This window comes from Mytilus galloprovincialis, chromosome 2 (genome assembly GCF_965363235.1).
Source record: "Mytilus galloprovincialis chromosome 2, xbMytGall1.hap1.1, whole genome shotgun sequence".
Lineage (NCBI taxonomy): Eukaryota > Metazoa > Mollusca > Bivalvia > Mytilida > Mytilidae > Mytilus > Mytilus galloprovincialis.
Window position 1 is genome coordinate 56264859 of NC_134839.1, and position 18718 is coordinate 56283576.

Below are 18718 nucleotides of genomic sequence, written 5' to 3' on the forward strand. Positions count from 1 at the left end.
TTTCCATGATGTATTTGTAAAGTTTAATCGATTTTCGATAATAATGGCACGAGTTAATTTTGGGACGATTTATAGTCAATTGTGACGAAATCAAAGATGGCAGCTTCCTTGAGAAGGACACAGCAGGAAGGGGAAACAACTCGTTACCTCAATGCAAACGCCATCTTTATGCTCGGAAATATTTTTTTCTGTTTACCAAAAGGTTGATTTAGCGGATCGTACATATCAGAATGACAAGTAAGTCAGCCACATAATATTTTGAGAACATGAGCTTGCGATCTATCTATATGACAATAATAATCGCACAGAAAGAACTATCTAAATCAGACGATCAAAAAGTTGTGCTATTGAAAATTATTGAAAGGAAATCGCAAGGCACTTGCGATTTCAACTTTTTTCAAGAAAATGACATGGACAGTTAAACTATTCTATTTTTTTTACATAATATACCGTACACATGGTGTTTAAAGTTCTACTGCTCGATATTGGAAAACAAAAATTAAATCAAAAATCAAAATAACGAGTTTGCAGTTGCATGTTGACATTGTTGTTGTTCTATTGATATGCTAATCAAATACCACGTCATAAATTATTTACCACACAGTCATGCCGAATCCTTGAAATAGTTCCTATTTAAGTGTTGGCAGAATGTAAGTGAAAAACATCCTAAATTTTACATAATTTATATTGCTTGATATAGTCATCATGGTCATGTAATGTTTTTTTTTACAAAAATGTACCATGTTTCATTGTTTGTACTCTCAGTCATTGTTAATTGTCAGGTCAGTTGTAAATTGTTGTATTGCACATGGTAAGCATTTTTTCTCAATTTATAAAGGCACCCAAAGGTGTGGTATGATTGCCAATGGGACAACTCTTCACAACTTGTGGCACAAGAGACCAAATGACACAGAAATTAACATTTCTATAGGTCAATGTACAGCCTACAAGAATGAGCAAAGCCCATAGTGCAGTCAGCTATAAAAGGCCCAGAAATGACAAATATATAACAATTCAAGCGAGAAAACTTACTTATTTGTACGAAAAAAACACCAAAAATTATAAATATGTATTAAACATGTCATCAACAAACGACAACCACTGAATTGCTATTCTCCTGATTTGAGACATGCACATACATACAGAATGTGGCGGGGTTAAACATGTTAGCTGGATACCTACCGTCCCCTAACCTGGGACAGTGGTGCAACAATACAACACCATAACAAACTATAAGAACCAATTGAAATAGACCTAATATATTGTAAGTAAAGTTAGTAAAGAAATCTTTATTTACAGTTTGGTTGCATATATATATAAATATTAATAGCAAGGAACATTCATGCTTTTAATTGGAGCTCTTTAAGGATTATGTACATTTTTGCTAACCATGGAAATTTCCCAGAAAGTCCAGCCTTTCCTTTATACTGTACATTTTGTAATATTTGACCATTCTATATACATGTACATGTACATTTTTTTGTACATGTACAATGTATGCTTGATAGATAGAGCATAATTGCATACCTTCTAACATGTAGCAATAATTTCCTTTGTATGACAAGTTTATAAATCAAATTCATGAAATTATTGGTTACAACAAATGTAAATATGGGCCAATTCAAATACATCTTCTAAATTTCTAATGTGCATTCAACTTAAGTAACTCACCAGGAGGATTCTTGGAATGTAAAGGTTAGTCAGGCCTTTTTGTAAATAACGGACAATTGCATCCCATTATCCCTATTTTCTATGGCATGCAATAATTTTAAACAATAAATAATGTACATGTATCTGCGTTGAAAGGAGTTTTCCCTTGGGTAACATGCATATGTGCAAAATGGCACATCTCTAATACATGTATTCATTATTTTGGCTGTTTTGACATTTTTGATATTATTGAACTAAAAACATTCCAATTTTTTTTCTTCAAACCTGTAGATTTTGAGTGTTGCAGATGCTGTACATTATGCAGAGGTATGTGAAATGGAAAGAAAGAGATATATGAACATACAGTGACTGTTTTGAATTTAAGGTGTACCGGTAAGTACATTGTATATATATATATAATATAATTATTAAAAAAATGATATATCAGCTTATCAGTGAATGTTAAAACATTTATTAGAGTTCTATATTTCAGTTAAAGTAACAATTTTTGTTATTTGTGTATAAAGCAAGGCAAATGTAAAAGTTAATTTGTTAATACATGTAGTATATTACTCATCTTACAATATCATATTTATAGAAAAAAATAATTTTATTGGACTGTTTTCCTCTGTTGGATATGCAATTGATATTAAAATGAATCATCAGTAACACAAAAAAACTTTATCTTCAGAGGCAGATTAAGGGGGCAGTGGCCAACCAGTACCCCACCCCTTTTTTGTGGGTTGATTATATAGTGGGTCTCATTGGAGTCTGAATGTGACGCGGGATTGCCGATTTTTTGTAAGCGTAACATGTGAAAGTCAAATTATTGTGTCTGGAAAACGGGAAATGAGGTCTAGCGGGACCCAGGAAAATAACAAAAAAATGAGAATTGCTTACGTACATAGTGTAAGCGGGATACGGGAATCTGACAAAACAGTAAGCGGAATCCGGGATCGGAACCCCCCCCCAATAATGAGACCCCCTATATAGGGAATTACTGAAGCATGACTGGAATGGGACCCCTCTGATGACTATTTCTGGATACAAATGATATTTATATTATATAATAACATGCAATTGTTTTAAATTCTTGATTTATATTATCCGATATCTATATGACTCTTCTCTTTTTCAGGTAAAAATGTCGAGCTACAAATTGTACCAAAAAAGATATTGAAAATTTTAAAACTGTTTTAACAAGGGCATCAAAAAATAGAAAAAAAAGAACAATACCAGGGCTAAACTTTTGTGGCTGCATGCAATTATTTCTAAAATACCAGGAAACAAGATGTAGCTGCACAGAAGACACGGCAGATCATGAAATTGCATATAAAATAAGGAATGCTAGAATCCAAGAAATCTTTTAACCAAGTCAAGTGTTTATAAGACATGTAATCATGAAAATACTAACACATATATTAGTATTCACAGTCACATGTAATATCCCAAATATAAGAACTATATGGTATGTGTGACTATGTCATGTTACAACATGTATGCTCAGAATATTTTAATTTCACAAGGATATGAACTGGATAAATGAAATATTGTCAACCATTTAAATAAAGCAGACTGGCTAACATAAAAATCAACTGTCTATAGATGTGAAAGTTCAAGTTGAATAAAATTAGTCTCGAATTAACATACCATATATCCAAAAGTACTGAATTGCCTTTCTCAGAATAGTTGTATGTTTAATAGAATGATAGCTGTATTTTTTCTTGGAACTGTATCAATATAAAAAAGGGAGATGTGGTATGATCGCCAATGAGACAAATCTCCACTAGAGACCAAAGTAAACGTTAGAAAGGACAGGTCACAGTTGTGTTTGTCATTGTGTAGCAATCTATAAAAGACACAAAGATTTAAAAGTGTAAAATTATTCAAACAAGATAAACAACTATCAATGATTCCTCTTAAACCTGCAGCCAACACACTGAAACTAAAACAACAGTCAATTACAGTCATATTCACAATAGGTACTATTTTTGGACAACAGAGAATTCAAAATACCATCAAAGGCAATAAAGGTCAACATGAGAACTGATATTGAATTTTGGTTAATTTTCATTTACAAAGCTACTTTTGCAAAGGTACAAATCAAGTACTGTAAATACAGGTACATGTACCTAAATATTGATTTTGTGTATTTGTATATAAGGTACACAGTTTTCTCTGCTTTCAAAAGTTCCTATATGAAGCTGTCCAGGTTTCTTACTATTTTATCATTATTATCTGGAAGACATCGCTTATTACCCCTGAGAAGGGTAACTCATGTTTATCATCAAAGATGTGCATCACAACCTTGGTAGTGTACTTGCTCACAATATGCCAATTAGAGACATTATTCCATTAAAAAGTAGATAGATGGTTGTTTTCAGGGTTTGTATTCTGCAATTCTTGGAACACAAACATAATAAAGAATGACAGGAAATAAAGTAAAGTGGGGAATTCAGTTTAACAACATACAGTCTGTGTTTGAGTTTTAGACTTAGCCTTTGAGTGTTAAAAGTTTCACAGTTCTTGAGTTATGTCCCTTTTTAACGTTATATGCTAGCTAGTGAGGGCATCATCTGTGTCCCTTTGGACACATTCCCCATTTATTTTTTAGAAGTTACTATTAATTAAAATTAATTTTAACCATGACATTTTATTTTAAATGAGTAGTTATTGTTGCAAACTCCATTAGAAATTTGAATTGAGATCATTTTTAGAATAAGGGAAAGGGGGAGATGAAAAAAAGGGGGGGGGGGGGGTTCAATTTTTCAGATTTCAGAAATAAAAAGAAAATTTCTTCAAACATTTTGTTTTTGAGAGGATTAATATTCAACAGCAAAGTGAATTGCTCAAAAAGCAAAAAAAAAAAATTAAGTTCATTAGACCACATTCATTCTGTGTCAGAAAACCTATGCTGTGTCAACTATCTAATCACAATCCAAATTCAAAGCTGAATCCAGCTTGAATGTTGTGTCCATACTTGCCCCAAGCCTTCAGGGTTCAACCTCTGCAGTCGTATAAAGCTGCGCCCTGCGGAGCATCTGGTTGGTTATTGCTTAAAACTTGCCACACTTTTTAGTTATATTTATGTTAAGATCTGTATAATTTTTGGTGAAGATTTACAATTTTATTTTAGAGTAATAAGGGTAAAAAAGGAGGGGGTTCACATGTCGCACAATATGTCAGAAACTATTTATGATTATTGCATAATATTCACACACAATACGAAGGGCGTATCATATGCTCATGGCGCAGCTGTTTATTATGGTTTGTTCTTAAATTGGAATACTATAGCCCAGGCGCCTGAGGTTATAATCCCTCATTCTGTATGCTTTCCCCCCCAAGTCAGGACCCTGCAATTCAATGGTTTCCGTTGGTTTCTCTGTTTCACATTTGTTTTTCGTTTATTATTTGGTAAATATTTTTAATTAAGTTTTTTCGTTTTAATAGTTTTAGATTTGTCATTTTGGGGTTATATATATATATATAGAAAATGTAGTAATTGTTTTGCTCATTGTTGAAGGCCATACGGACGTCGTTGACCTATAGTTGTTAATTTCTGTGCCATTTGTTCTCTTGTGGAGAGTTGTCTCATTGGCAACCATTCCACATCTTCTTTTTGTATAGCTTGTGACTTTTGTAGCAAAAGCGAGACAGCTATCCTACATTCCTTCGTCGGTGGTGTGGTGTCCATAAAAGTTCACTCTTTGGTGAAAGTTTTTGGAATTTTAATAACTTTTTTAAACTGCCCTCGGTTTCTACCAAACTTTGAAGGAAGCTTGTTTATGATGTGAAGATCATTACTATCCAGAATTAATTTTTTTTTAAATCGGTTTATCCGCACTTTACTTATAAATGGACCTACTTTTTCTGCCAATTACATCCAGTTTAAAAAAAAAAACCATTGATTAGATTTATAATCCAATATTGATTTTAACCCGATTGAACCGAAACAAAAGATATATATAGTATCTAAAGAAAAAAATGTTTTCACCATTTTTTGTTGAGCCTGCTACATTTGGTACTTAAAACTTTTACAACAAAAGTGGGCGAGACCCTTACGATTTTTTTTTTCTATGATGAACTCTTTAGATCATAATATATATTAATGATAAGATGAAAAGAAAATAGAAAGTCTATGTACATCTTATATGAGTCACATTGACAAATACAGCTGTACAGTGTGGTCCAAAAAATGTAGAAAAATCAGAAACTGGAATGAAATATTCTGTTGTCTGTGGTTCTGTCATAAGCACATATAATATACTTACAAGCCGCTTTTGTAATATAAAATAGATAATTATGCATTCATATATTAGAATAAGAAAAGTCTGACAAATTAAGACGATAAAAATTAAATAATCATCACTGACACAAGAGTAACCCGGACAGTTCAAATAGTTTATACTGCAACGACCTGCAGGTAGAATGCGAATTACCTGTCACTAGATTCGAGGGGGAGGACAGGGAGAAAGGAGAGGAAGGCTGGGAGAAAGTAGAAAAAGTTGGAGAATGGAGAAAAAATAAAATATCTCTCCTTTTAAAAAATGATCTATAAATATTTCAAGAAAAAATATCTCAAAAGGAGATGTTTTATTCTAATGAGAGAAAGGAGAAGAGGGATGGGAGAAGGGAGAAGGGTACTCCCCCTCAGATTCGTTAATAATGTACAAAAATATTTGCACTACAGAAACAAATAAATTGAATTTATTTTTCTTTTAGTTACCATTTTATAATCATATATATATATCATGAGTTGAACAAGCGCATGGGTGTAATTAATACGCGTTAGTTAGTTATCAAACTGTGTAATGACCTTTTAAATTTAGAATAATCGAGTTCAAATATATCAATATTCATGTTGTAACTTATTGTCATTTTGACGTATTTTTTTTTAAACCAATGGCAAGATACGATTTATTTTTCGACTTTCTCTGTTATTTAGTCGTTTGGTATGGTAAAGTCCCAACAGCTTCGAATAAGATCTTCCCACCATATTAGCATTGGTTTCCCTCCCCCTTACTTATATTCCCCTGGACACAGCCAGTGATTGTCCAAACTTTTTCGCGTTTTTTGAAAAATGTACGTTGAAAGAAGTCTAAAATGTGTATCACTTGTAAAGAATGTAGCTATATGTTAGAGTTGTAGCCTCTAAATAAATTTTATATCATTATTTCTACTGTATGCAGCATAATTAACTATCGGATTTACCGGTTTGTCCTCTGCATAACAACAACTGTCTAGATAGCAGTAGAAATATAATTTATAATTGAAATAATAACGATCTTACTCATATTTGGGTTTTGTTTACTCTTCTGATGACAAATGGAATCATCAGTAGTAGATAAAAAGTTGATTAGTACAAGTAAAGCATTTTAGTGGGCAAGTACATTTGCAAAGGTCACATTAAGGTTCATCATACCAAATGGACAAATATGGCTGTAATTTCACCTCTAAAACTACTCTGTGTGCATACTTTCCTGTGAAGTTTGGAAAGTTGTACCCCCTGCCCCCTCCTTAAAAATGGCTGGATCCACCCCTGCATGTACACACAACCTTTCCAAGTCTGTTTTACAGAAAGCCCTCACCCTTAGTATGATTGCATCTTGAATCCTTTAATGTGTAGTTGACCATATTACACTACCACTTTGATCTGACCAGTTTTCGGGTGTTGTTGGGGTGGGACTTCAATTGTTTGAGTATTATAATAGTGTCACCTGGTGAACACAGCTCTTCTGAGCTCATTTGACAGAAAGCTCTCATACTTGGTAGGATTATTTGCCATCACATGTTGTTGACCATGTAATACCCTATCTATACTTGATTATCCTGCTATAAGGTATTATAATACATGTATTCGTATGATTGTGTGTTAATTGTATTATATTCTTATTCATTTTTTTCTCAATGCCTATATTAATTGTATCTTTTTGCTTATATTTTTTATAATTTATTTTAAATTCTGTTTTTTGGGTTTTTTTCAGAAACAAGATCTGTTGAGGAATGTAGAGAGATGTATTCACGATTCACTTCCTGTGTGTCAGAGTGTAGTAAGTTCTGGTGTACAGAAGCATTACAGCATACACTACATGTTTATACTTTTCCTTCATTAAAAAAAAGTAGTCAGTTACGAAAATAAAAGCAGATCATATATTTTAGGAAGACTTATTTTAGTGAATTTTCAAGGATATAGCTATAGCTTTTAGATGGGCTTGGCTATCTACATGTACCTTGCAAACATTTTTATACGACCGCAAAATTTGAAAAAATTTTCGTCGTATATTGCTATCACGTTGGCGTCGGCGTCGTCGTCGTCGTCGTCGTCCGAATACTTTTAGTTTTCGCACTCTAACTTTAGTAAAAGTGAATGGAAATCTATGAAATTTTAACACAAGGTTTATGACCACAAAAGGAAGGTTGGTATTGATTTTGGGAGTTTTGGTCCCAACATTTTAGGAATTAGGGGCCAAAAAGGGCCCAAATAAGCATTTTCTTGGTTTTCGCACTATAACTTTAGGTTAAGTTAATAGAAATCTATGAAATTTTGACACAAGGTTTATGACCACAAAAGAACGGTTGGGATTGATTTTGGGAGTTTTGGTTTCAACAGTTTAGGAATTAGGGGCCAAAAAAGGGCCCAAATAAGCATTATTCTTGGTTTTCGCACAATAACTTTAGTTTAAGTAAATAGAAATCAATGAAATTTAAACACAATGTTAATGACTACAAAAGGAAGGTTGGTATTGATTTTGGGAGTTAAGGTCCCAACAGTTTAGGAATTAGGGGCCAAAAAGGGACCCAAATAAGCATTTTTCTTGGTTTTGGCACCATAACGTTAATATAAGTAAATAGAAATCTATGAAATTTAAACACAAGGTTTATGACCATAAAAGGAAGGTTAGTATTGATTTTGGGAGTTTTGGTCCCAACAGAATAAGGGGCCCAAAGGGTCCAAAATTAAACTTTGTTTGATTTCATCAAAATTGAATAATTGGGGTTCTTTGATATGCCGAATCTAACTGTCATGACTGTGTATGTAGATTCTTAACTTTTGGTCCCGTTTTCAAATTGGTCTACATTAAGGTCCAAAGGGTCCAAAATTAAACTTAGTTTGATTTTGACAAAAAATGAATCAGTTAGGTTCTTTGATATGCTGAATCTAAAAATGTACTTAGATTCTTGATTATTGGCCCAGTTTTCAAGTTGGTCCAAATCGGGGTCCAAAATTAAACTTTGTTTGATTTCATCAAAAATTGAATAAATGGGGTTCTTTGATATACCAAATCTAACTGTGTATGTAGATTCTTCATTTTTGGTCCTGTTTTCAAATTGGTCTACACTAAAGTTCAAAGGGTCCAAAATTAAACTTAGTCTGATTTTAACAAAAATTGAAATCTTGGGGTTCTTTGATATGCTGAATCCAAAAATGTACTTAGATTTTTTATTATGGGCCCAGTTTTCAAGTTGGTCCAAATCAGGATCTAAAATTATTATATTAAGTATTGTGCAATAGCAAGTCTTTTCAATTGCACAGTATTGCGCAATGGCAAGAAATATCTAATTGCACAATATTGTGAAATAGCAAATTTTTTTTTAATTAGAGTTATCTTTCTTTGTCCAGAATAGTAAGCAAGAAATATCTAATTGCAAAATATTGTGCAATAGCAAGATTTTTTTTTAATTGGAGTTATCTTTCTTTGTCCAGAATCAACTTAAATCTTTGTTATATACAATATACAATGTATATTCACTTTTTACTACCAACTGATAAATTAAAAAAATCTTTACCATTCAGTGATAACAAGCAGTTTTTTTACATCTTAATATTTTATGATGTATTTAAATGAGTAGTTATTGTTGCAAACTCCATTAGAAATTTTAATTGAGATTAGTTTTGGAATAAGGGAAAGGGGGATGTGATTAAAAAAATTGGGTTCAATTTTTATACGACCGCAAAAAGAATAGTTTAGGAAATAAGGGCCAAAAAAGGGCCCAAATAAGCATTATTCTTGGTTTTCGCACAATAATTTTAGTATAAGTAAATAGAAATCAATGAAATTTTAACTCAAGGTTTATGACCACAAAAGGAAGGTTGGGATTGATTTTTGGAGTTGAGGTCACAACAGTTTATGAATTAGGGGCCAAAAAGGGGCCCAAATAAGCATTATTTTTGGTTTTTGCACCATAACTTTAGTATAAGTAAATAGAAATCTATGAAATTTAAACACAAGGTTTATGACCATAAAAGGAAGGTTGGGTTTGATTTTGGGCTTTTTGGTCCTAACAGTTTGGGAATAAGGGGCCCAAAGGGTCCAAAATTGAACTTTGTGTGATTTCATCAAAAATTGAATAATTGGGGTTCTTTGATATTCCGAATCTAACTATGTATGTAGATTCTTAATTTTTGGTCCCGTTTTCAAATTGGTCTACATTAAGGTCCAAAGGGTCCAAAATTAAACTTAGTTTGATTTTAACAAAAATTGAATCCTTGGGGTTCTTTGATATGCTGAATTTAAAAATGTACTTAGATTTTTAATTATTGGCCTAGTTTTCAAGTTGGTCCAAATGGGGGTCCAAAATTAAACTTTGTTTGATTTCATCAAAAATTGAATAAATGGGTTCTTTGATATGCCAAATCTAACTGTGTATGTAGATTCTTAATTTTTGGTCCAGTTTTTAAATTAGTCTACATTAAGGTCCAAAGGGTCCAAAATTAAACTAAGTTTGATTTTAAAAAAAATTAAATTCTTGGGCTTATTTGATATGCTTTATCTAAATATGTACTTTGATTTTTGATTATGGGCCCAGTTTTCAAGTTGGTCCAAATCAGGATTCCATATCAAGTATTGTGCAATAGCAAGAAATTTTCAATTGCACAGTATTGCACAATAGCAAGAAATATCTAATTGCACAATATTGTGCAATAGCAATTAATTTTCAATTGGAGTTATCTTTCTTTGTATAGAATAGTAGTTGATAATATATGTTGGAAATTTGCCAGACATGACTATGATGTCATTTTCTATTTTTATTTGCCAATAACTTTATGTAAATAACTTCATTGGAAATTTGCCAATATAAAATGTTGCTGATGAAGCTTTTTTTTCCTTATCTAAAATGTTTTTAGATAATGTATGTTGGACATTTGCCAGACATGACTATGATGTCATTTTCTATCTTTATTTGCCAATAATTTTATGTAAATAACTTCATTGGAAATTTGCCAATATAAAATGTTGCTGATGAAGTTTTTTTTATTGTTTTATACAATAAACAATGTATATTCACTTTTACCACCAACCAATCTTTACCATTCAGTGATAACAAGCACTATATTTTACATTTTAATATTTTATGATGTATTTAAAACAGTAGTTATTGTTGCAAACTCCATTAGAAATTTGAATTGATATCAGTTTTGGAAAAAGGGAAACGGGGATGTGAAAAAAAGGGGGGGGGTTTAAATTTTTCTAATTTCAGATTTCATAAATAAAAAGAAAATTTCTTCAAACATTTTTTTGAGAGGATTAATATTCAACAGCATAGTGAATTGCTCAAAGGCAAAAAAAAACTTTTAAGTTCATTAGACCACTTTCGTTCTGTGTCAGAAACCTATGCTGTGTCATGATCAACTATTTAATTTTAGATTTAAAAAGTTTGAAGAAGAAATTTTAATTGATTTGTAAAATCTTGACATTTGTTTTGTGTAAAAAAAACCCATGTAATGTCAAAAATTTGATCACAATCCAAATTCAGAGCTGTATCATGCTTGAATGTTTAGTCCATACTTGCCCCAACTGTTCAGGGTTCGACCTCTGCGGTCGTATAAAGCTGCGCCCTGCGGAGCACCTGGTTTCTGGTACAATAACACACTTAATTTTAATTTTTGTTTATAAAGCGTATTAAATCTTACAAACCGTTAAAATAAAAAAAATTGTCAATTGCAGAAGGAAACAGTTGCTTTTTCTTTTACCTTGCATCAAATCTCAGGTTTTGTAAAATACAAATGTATTAATTTTCTCTCTCAATTATTTTTAAGGCAAGTCCAGTAGCTAAGCCAGTAGGGAAACAAGTAGCTACACTGGTTCCTGGAGATGGAGTGGGACCAGACATGATGAACAGTTTAAGGGATGTCTTTACACATGCAGGTGTACCAATAGAATTCGAGGAATATTTTCTCAGGTAATCAAACATAAATATTATAGAAAAATCCTTAAGTTATGTTCTGAATGATTATTTAGGAAAAGGAACAGATTATTTAAAAATCAAATTGTTCAGATTTTTTTTGGGGCCATGCACAAGAATATATGAACATCCACACGTCAATGAAAACTACTGTAAATCGAGAAACATAGTAAAAATATATAAAGAAAACAAGATAAAGGTGCAGGTCAATTCTTGATTGATTTGACCAAAACTAAATTATATTGTTAGAGTTATAAAATTTATGCTATGAAACTCAATGTTGTATGTTTGTTTTTGTTTTCTTTCAGTGAAGTTCAACAGGGTCAAAGTGTTAGTTTAGATACAGTTGTAGAATCGTTCAAAAGAAATGGTGTTGGTATAAAAGGCATTATCACAACTCCTTCTCATTTTAAAGGTGGAATATTACAGACACTTAATATGAAACTCAGGTAAAAGTCAGAATAATAATTATAATGCAAAATATGAAAACTGGTTTTATTTCTACAGCTGAATATAACAGTTTTGATGCTGATATATCATGTATAAATGATATTCAGTGGCAGATCCAGGGGAGAGGGGTTCCGGGGGTTGGAACCCCCCTTTTTTTTGACAATCAATGCATTTGAATGGGGACATGTGGTTGGAATCCCCCTTTATCCTGGATTGGGACCCCCCTTTTAAAATGGCTTGATCCGTCCCTGATATTGAAAAGTACAAAGCTTAACTTAAAAAAAAAAAAATCACAAAAAATTGCCATGTGGACCTTCAGTAAATTTAGAGAACACTTTATTAATGTTGATTTTGGTGCCTTTTAAAATATGATTTTACTGACAAGTTGCATGGAAATTGATTATCACATGTTTTTGTTTATGCTGGAAGAAGTTTCCTTGGTCAGTGTAGATTTGACCTAATAATGACCTTGAACTGACTTGTAATGTTAAGGATTTTTATTAGGTGAGGTTTTGGAAATTTGTGTCAAATTTTGGGACTTCTTGGTTTTTGAGTGATTTTTAAATAAATGTCAGGTGTTGTAGCCAAAATTGTTCTAGACTGATTGAACTCTGGTAAATCCGAGGTTAATTCACCAGTCTTCTATTGATAATGGTTCAAGGAAAAATTTATGAATTGAAGTGACCATTTGTGAGAACATAAGTTAACATCAGTCATCTTTTAACATGTACAAGTGTACTATACTAATGATTATATAATTTCAGATCAGAATTAGATTTATTTGCCAATGTTGTTGTTATTAAAAGTTTACCTGGATTGAAGACCAAACATAATAACTTAGATTTTGTTATTATAAGAGAACAGACAGAAGGAGAATACAGTGCTTTAGAACATGAGGTATTTATATAACTATGAATTTATTCATATAAAATTGAGAAAGGAAATGGGGAAAGTGTTTGAGAGACAACAACCAGACCAAATTAAAGAAAACAGCCAAGGGCCATCAATGGGTCTTCAACACAGCGAAAAATTCCCACAACCAGAGTAGAGCTTCACGTTTGTCAATTATTATTACTTTTTCTACCAAAACTAAAATCACAAAAATACTGATCTCCGAGGAAAATTCGAAAAGAAAAGTCCATAAACTAATGACACAATTGAAATTTCAAACACATCAAACGAATGGATAACAACTGTAATATTCCCGTATCGAAACAGGCATTTTCTTATGTAGAAACAACTTATTTGAAATATTAGACTTGCAAGATGACATTTAAAAAAAAAAAAGAGTTGAATAGCTTGTGTTATATTAAAGTATATAGGATTTTTTTTTTGAAACAAGTGCCTGTGCTTCATAAGTCTTGATTAATGCAATCAGAATATTAGAAAAGTTAGATTATACCACCCTGTTGATGTGTCAATGAAATTAAAATAAAAAATGAATATCTAAACATTGTATATCATTTGATTTTTACTAATAAATGTCTAAACATTGTATATCATTTGATTTTTGTGTTCAATTGTTTCAATTTTTCAGAGTGTGAAAGGTGTAGTAGAATGTTTAAAAATCATAACAAGAGAAAAGTCGAGGAGAATTGCCAAGTTTGCTTTTGATTATGCTGTTAAACATAAAAGAAACAAAGTAACAGCTGTACACAAAGCTAACATCATGTATGTATGCTATATTATCTACCATTGTTATTTGTTTTACAAATTTTATAGGTATTATAAGACATGCAATATAACAGAAAATCTATTAAAGATATAACAAACAAAAAAATAAAAACACCCATAGAAATGAAAATAATTAGAGACAACACTGTCAACACTCCCTTAACATTATGGTATTTCAAATACAACAACCAATATAAAATTTTAAAAAATTGCCTTTCCTGGATGGGACATACATTTTCCTGGAACAGCCCTAATTATGTTTTTGTAATATTTTTCAGGAAACTAGGTGATGGATTATTTTTACAGTGTTGTGAAGAAGTTGCCAGTTACTATCCTACAATAAAGTTTGAGAATATGATCATTGACAACTGTTGTATGCAGGTAGGCAAAGTTTTTTTTATAAGTAAGAAATGTAGCTGTAGAAATCAATTCAAACTAAGTCCTTTTGAAAATATAGAAAGCATTATATGAAAGGGAGATAATCTTAGTTTTTTATTGAATTTATTGTATTATTATCTCCCTTTAGAATACATACTTCAGTAATTAGTTTTATTTACTGTAGAAAAATATTCAACTCTGAAGTTTATAATAATTTTAGAATCGAAATAAACATTCAATGCTCAATAAAATAACATTTTGAATTATTTAAATTTTACTTTATTTTATATCAAGTTTTCATAGCCAAGTTAGAAAAAAACTGGATTTCTTTGTTTGGTCCCTCAACATCAAATTCTGACAATTTATTATATCACTATTATAAATGATATTTAATTGTAGTTGGTGTCAAATCCTCACCAGTTTGATGTAATGGTAATGCCTAACTTGTATGGTAATATTGTTGATAACCTAGCAGCAGGCCTGGTGGGTGGGGCTGGTGTAGTACCTGGAGAAAGTTATAGTCGAGACTCGGCCGTGTTTGAACAGGTAAATACATATAATTTTGAAGAAAATTTATAGTTGAAGATACAATCAAACACAGTCTTGCATCATTAAATTTAATAAGCCAAATACAAAATGATGGAGTTGGTTATTCTTTATTAAAAAGAATAAACCTCAGTATATTTTTTGGCAACCTGTGACTAAAGACGCAGATCGCAAGACACCATTATGTCAATCATAGCAACTGAACTGTGTAATCGAATTGTATGTAACTTTTAAATTGCAGAAGGTAGATGCTAGACAATAAGTGTTTTGTATTATAGCTATACATGTCTTTTTTTATGCCCCACCTACGATAGTAGAGGGGCATTATGTTTTCTGGTGTGTGGCTCCGTTGGTTCGTCTGTTCGTCCGTTCGTTCGTCCAGCTCCAGGTTAAAGTTTTTGGTCAAGGTAGTTTTTGATGAAGCTGAAGTCCAATCAACTTGAAACTTAGTACACTTGTTGCTAATGATATGATCTTTCTGATTTTAAAGCCAAATTAGATTTTTGACCCCAATTTCACAGTCCACTGAACATAGAAAATGAAAGTGGGAGTTTGAGGTAAAAGTTTTTGGTCAAGGTAATCTTTGATGAAGCTGAAGTCCAATCAACTTGAAACTTAGTACACATGTTTCCTATAGTATAGTCATTCTAATTTTAATGCCAAATTAGATTTTTACCTGATTTCGTGGTCCATTGAACATGGAAAATGATAGTGCAAGTGGCGCATCTGTGTACTTTGGACACATTCTTGTTTTTTTAATTTCTGGTATCCTCTTCGTAATATATATTGTAAAATGAATGACTGAAATCAACATAAAGTTATTGTGGTTTCATAGGCTAGTTTTTTATTAACTATCAAAAATAGTTTAAAAAAACAAATTGTCTGTTAATTGGTTATAAGGCCTACATAATTCATGTGCTTTGACAGAAGTATTTGGTTTTGACTTTATTTTTGTTTGTTTCAGTGATCAATATAAACTTATTTGCTTTAACAAGTTTCTAATGAAAATCCTAGTTGTTTTGTGAATTTCATATAATTTCAATGACTATTATTTTACCATCAGGGTGCTAGACATGCCTTTGCAGATGCAGTTGGTAGGAACATTGCCAATCCAACAGCAGTATTACTAAGCGGTTGTAACATGCTGAAACATATACATCTGGATTACCATGCTAAGGTTATAGAAGATGCTGTACATAGAGTGATCAAATCAGCAAAAGTAAGTTTGTTCTTTGGAAAAGAGAGACAACAAATACCATAATACATTTAAAACTCAAAGTCAAAAATAAAATGACAACACCATGACAAAAACCTAAAAAGCCCAAAAGACAAACAACAGTGTACTAAACAGAGAAAACTAAAAACTGTTCAACATGAAAAATAGGGAATCTCTGTATCAGACTGTGTTGTTCTGGTAGATCCTGCTTCACATGTGTCTCCCCTCATGTTGCTCTGGAAGATCCTGCTTCACATGTGTCTCCCCTCATGTTGCTTATGTAAATACAAATGAGATAATAAGTCTGAAATTGAAAACGTTATGATATATTGAAGTCAAAAACATATCAAATTTATCTTTTAACCTCAATAAAACCTGCCTACCTGAAGCAATAAACTTTCTTCATTGTCCTCATGTATCAGGCCTAGGACATGATGAAGATAGCAGAATAACCATGATATCTGTCTTATTTCAGCAACTCATCATTCTTAACTAAAGGGGTACTCTTTTAACAGATCGTTTTGTTAACTAATCATTATTTGTTGTAACATTTGAAATTGAATGGTTTTAATAGAAGCCACATTATTTTATTTTAAGAAAATCTAAGGAAAATGACATTAACCTTTTTATTAGCTCTCTACTGCCTACTACACGAGTGGCTGGTAAGACATGCATATTTAAGAATACAATTCTCTTTTGATAATCACAAACATTGTTGAAAAAATACAAGTTAAAAGCATGAAAGTTATTACAAACTTTTACATCAAAATGTCTCTTTTTTTTTTTTAGGTAAGAACCAAAGATCTAGGTGGTCATTCAACGACTAATGACTTCACTCATGCCATTATTGACCAGTTACACAACAATTGATTTTTGCTGATTATATAGCATTTTTATTCACCTGTATGATTGTGGAAGGACTTATTAACATTTGTCTAGATCACTAAGATACTTTCCCTGATACATGTAGTGGTTTTTATTGTTCGTCTTAGATCTGTGATATAAATTCATGATATATCTGTTTTATCTAGTGCAATACAATTTGGAAAAAAAAAATATTCTTTTTTTTTCTGACAACTTCCATTTGAATAGGATCCATATGTATTCAGATGAAAAAGAAAATGAGTACATTGAAGAATTTGTTTCTTCCAGCAATTAATGAGGATCTCAAACGTTCTCATACAATATCTAGATAAAAAAAAAAAAGACAAAAGATGCTAAAAGGCAACATGGCAAAATAAGAAAAGATCAAAACAATAATCACAGCAAACAAAACAGCATAAAAAACTAAAGAATGAGTAATAGGAAAATCCTTGGGTGATCTCAGGTGCTCTTCAAGATATTCAAAATTCATTAGTTAAAGCTGCCTGACAACGTAATAGCAAAAAATGAAAAAAACAAGTCTTAGTTTTGTTAAAATAACTTCCTACTGTTTAAGGAATTTGAATCAAACAAAAGTGTTGCTGTGCTATACAAATGTATACAGATACCTTATGTTACAGTTTCTTTCTGTAATATATCCATTGTCATTAACCTCACTTTCATGGTTCAATGACTGCTTAAAAAAATTTGAATCTTTTTGTCATGTGAATTTCCCATCTAATATGAGTAATAGGAAAACTATATTTGGTATATGGGTTTCTTGCGACATCTGCATGTCCATCAGACAGGGTTCACCTAACCTTGATCTCATTTCATGGATGAGTGATTAAGGTTTATATGTCTATCTCTTAAACTATAAGTATAAGGCCAACTATATTTTGTGTAATGATTGTAAGTTGTGTATGTCTTACTGGCAGGTTTCATCTGCTCTTTTTCATGGTTCATTAGATAATATTGAATTTTTGTGTTTTGGTTTATTTATTAGATACTCTAACCAGTAGGGCCACTATATTTGGTGTATTGAAGGATCATAAGGTGTACATGTCAGTATGGCCAGTTTTATCTGACCATGACTGCATTTTCAGAGTTTACCAGACATTATTCAGTCTTTGTGGTTTGTTCCATGTCTAAGAAATTAGAAACAACAGGGCACTTATATTTGGTGCATGGAATGATTGTAAGGTGTACATGTCTGTTTTGGAGGGTTCATATAAGATACGACTTTGGCCTCATTTTCATTGTTCATTGGCAAATAATTAGATAAGTTGATCAAATACATGTACTAGAAGCAAAAGGTCAACTATATTTTGTGAATGGAATGATTGTAAAGTGTACATGTCTGGCACACAGATTTTGTGTAAATAATGCGCCTGTTATCCTATTTTATATGTTGAAGTATTTGTATCCCATTTTCTATACATTTTTTCACCAAAATTCCAAAAGTTATCTGTAGTTGTTTTTAGATTTGTTCTCTTCAATTTGTTATGCTTTACTGTAGATTCATTTTACTTCAGTGGATTGAGGAAAAGTTGCATTTTCGTAGATATTTCATTTCGTGGTTTTGTCTATTTCCGTGTAGAAAGCCTATAGAAAATTTGTAATTCATTAAACATTTGAATTTGTGGTTCACCTATACCCACGAAACCCATGAAAATTGGTATCCAACGAATAATTATGAATTCACAGTATATTTTCATGTTATAGACCCTTCACCCTAGTTTAAGAATCATTCTGTGC

At 31.7% G+C, this 18718-nt stretch overlaps 1 protein-coding gene and 1 long non-coding RNA gene across 2 annotated transcripts; both read left to right on the top strand.

Annotated features, from left to right (window-relative positions):
- Window positions 1-81: 81 nt before the first annotated feature.
- LOC143063907 (isocitrate dehydrogenase [NAD] subunit beta, mitochondrial-like) lies at window positions 82-17120 on the top strand. Its single transcript, XM_076236350.1, has 11 exons — window positions 82-115; window positions 6686-6732; window positions 7635-7700; window positions 11690-11832; window positions 12144-12284; window positions 13050-13182; window positions 13823-13956; window positions 14238-14340; window positions 14737-14883; window positions 15947-16102; window positions 16889-17120. The coding sequence occupies exons 1-11, from the start codon at window positions 97-99 to the stop codon at window positions 16967-16969; spliced, it is 1170 nt and encodes a 389-aa protein (XP_076092465.1). The 5' UTR covers window positions 82-96; the 3' UTR covers window positions 16970-17120.
- LOC143063908 (uncharacterized) lies at window positions 130-3245 on the top strand. The gene is made up of 3 exons (XR_012975134.1): window positions 130-237; window positions 1942-2043; window positions 2789-3245. It is a non-coding gene; the product is annotated as an uncharacterized LOC143063908 (long non-coding RNA).
- Window positions 17121-18718: the final 1598 nt, after the last annotated feature.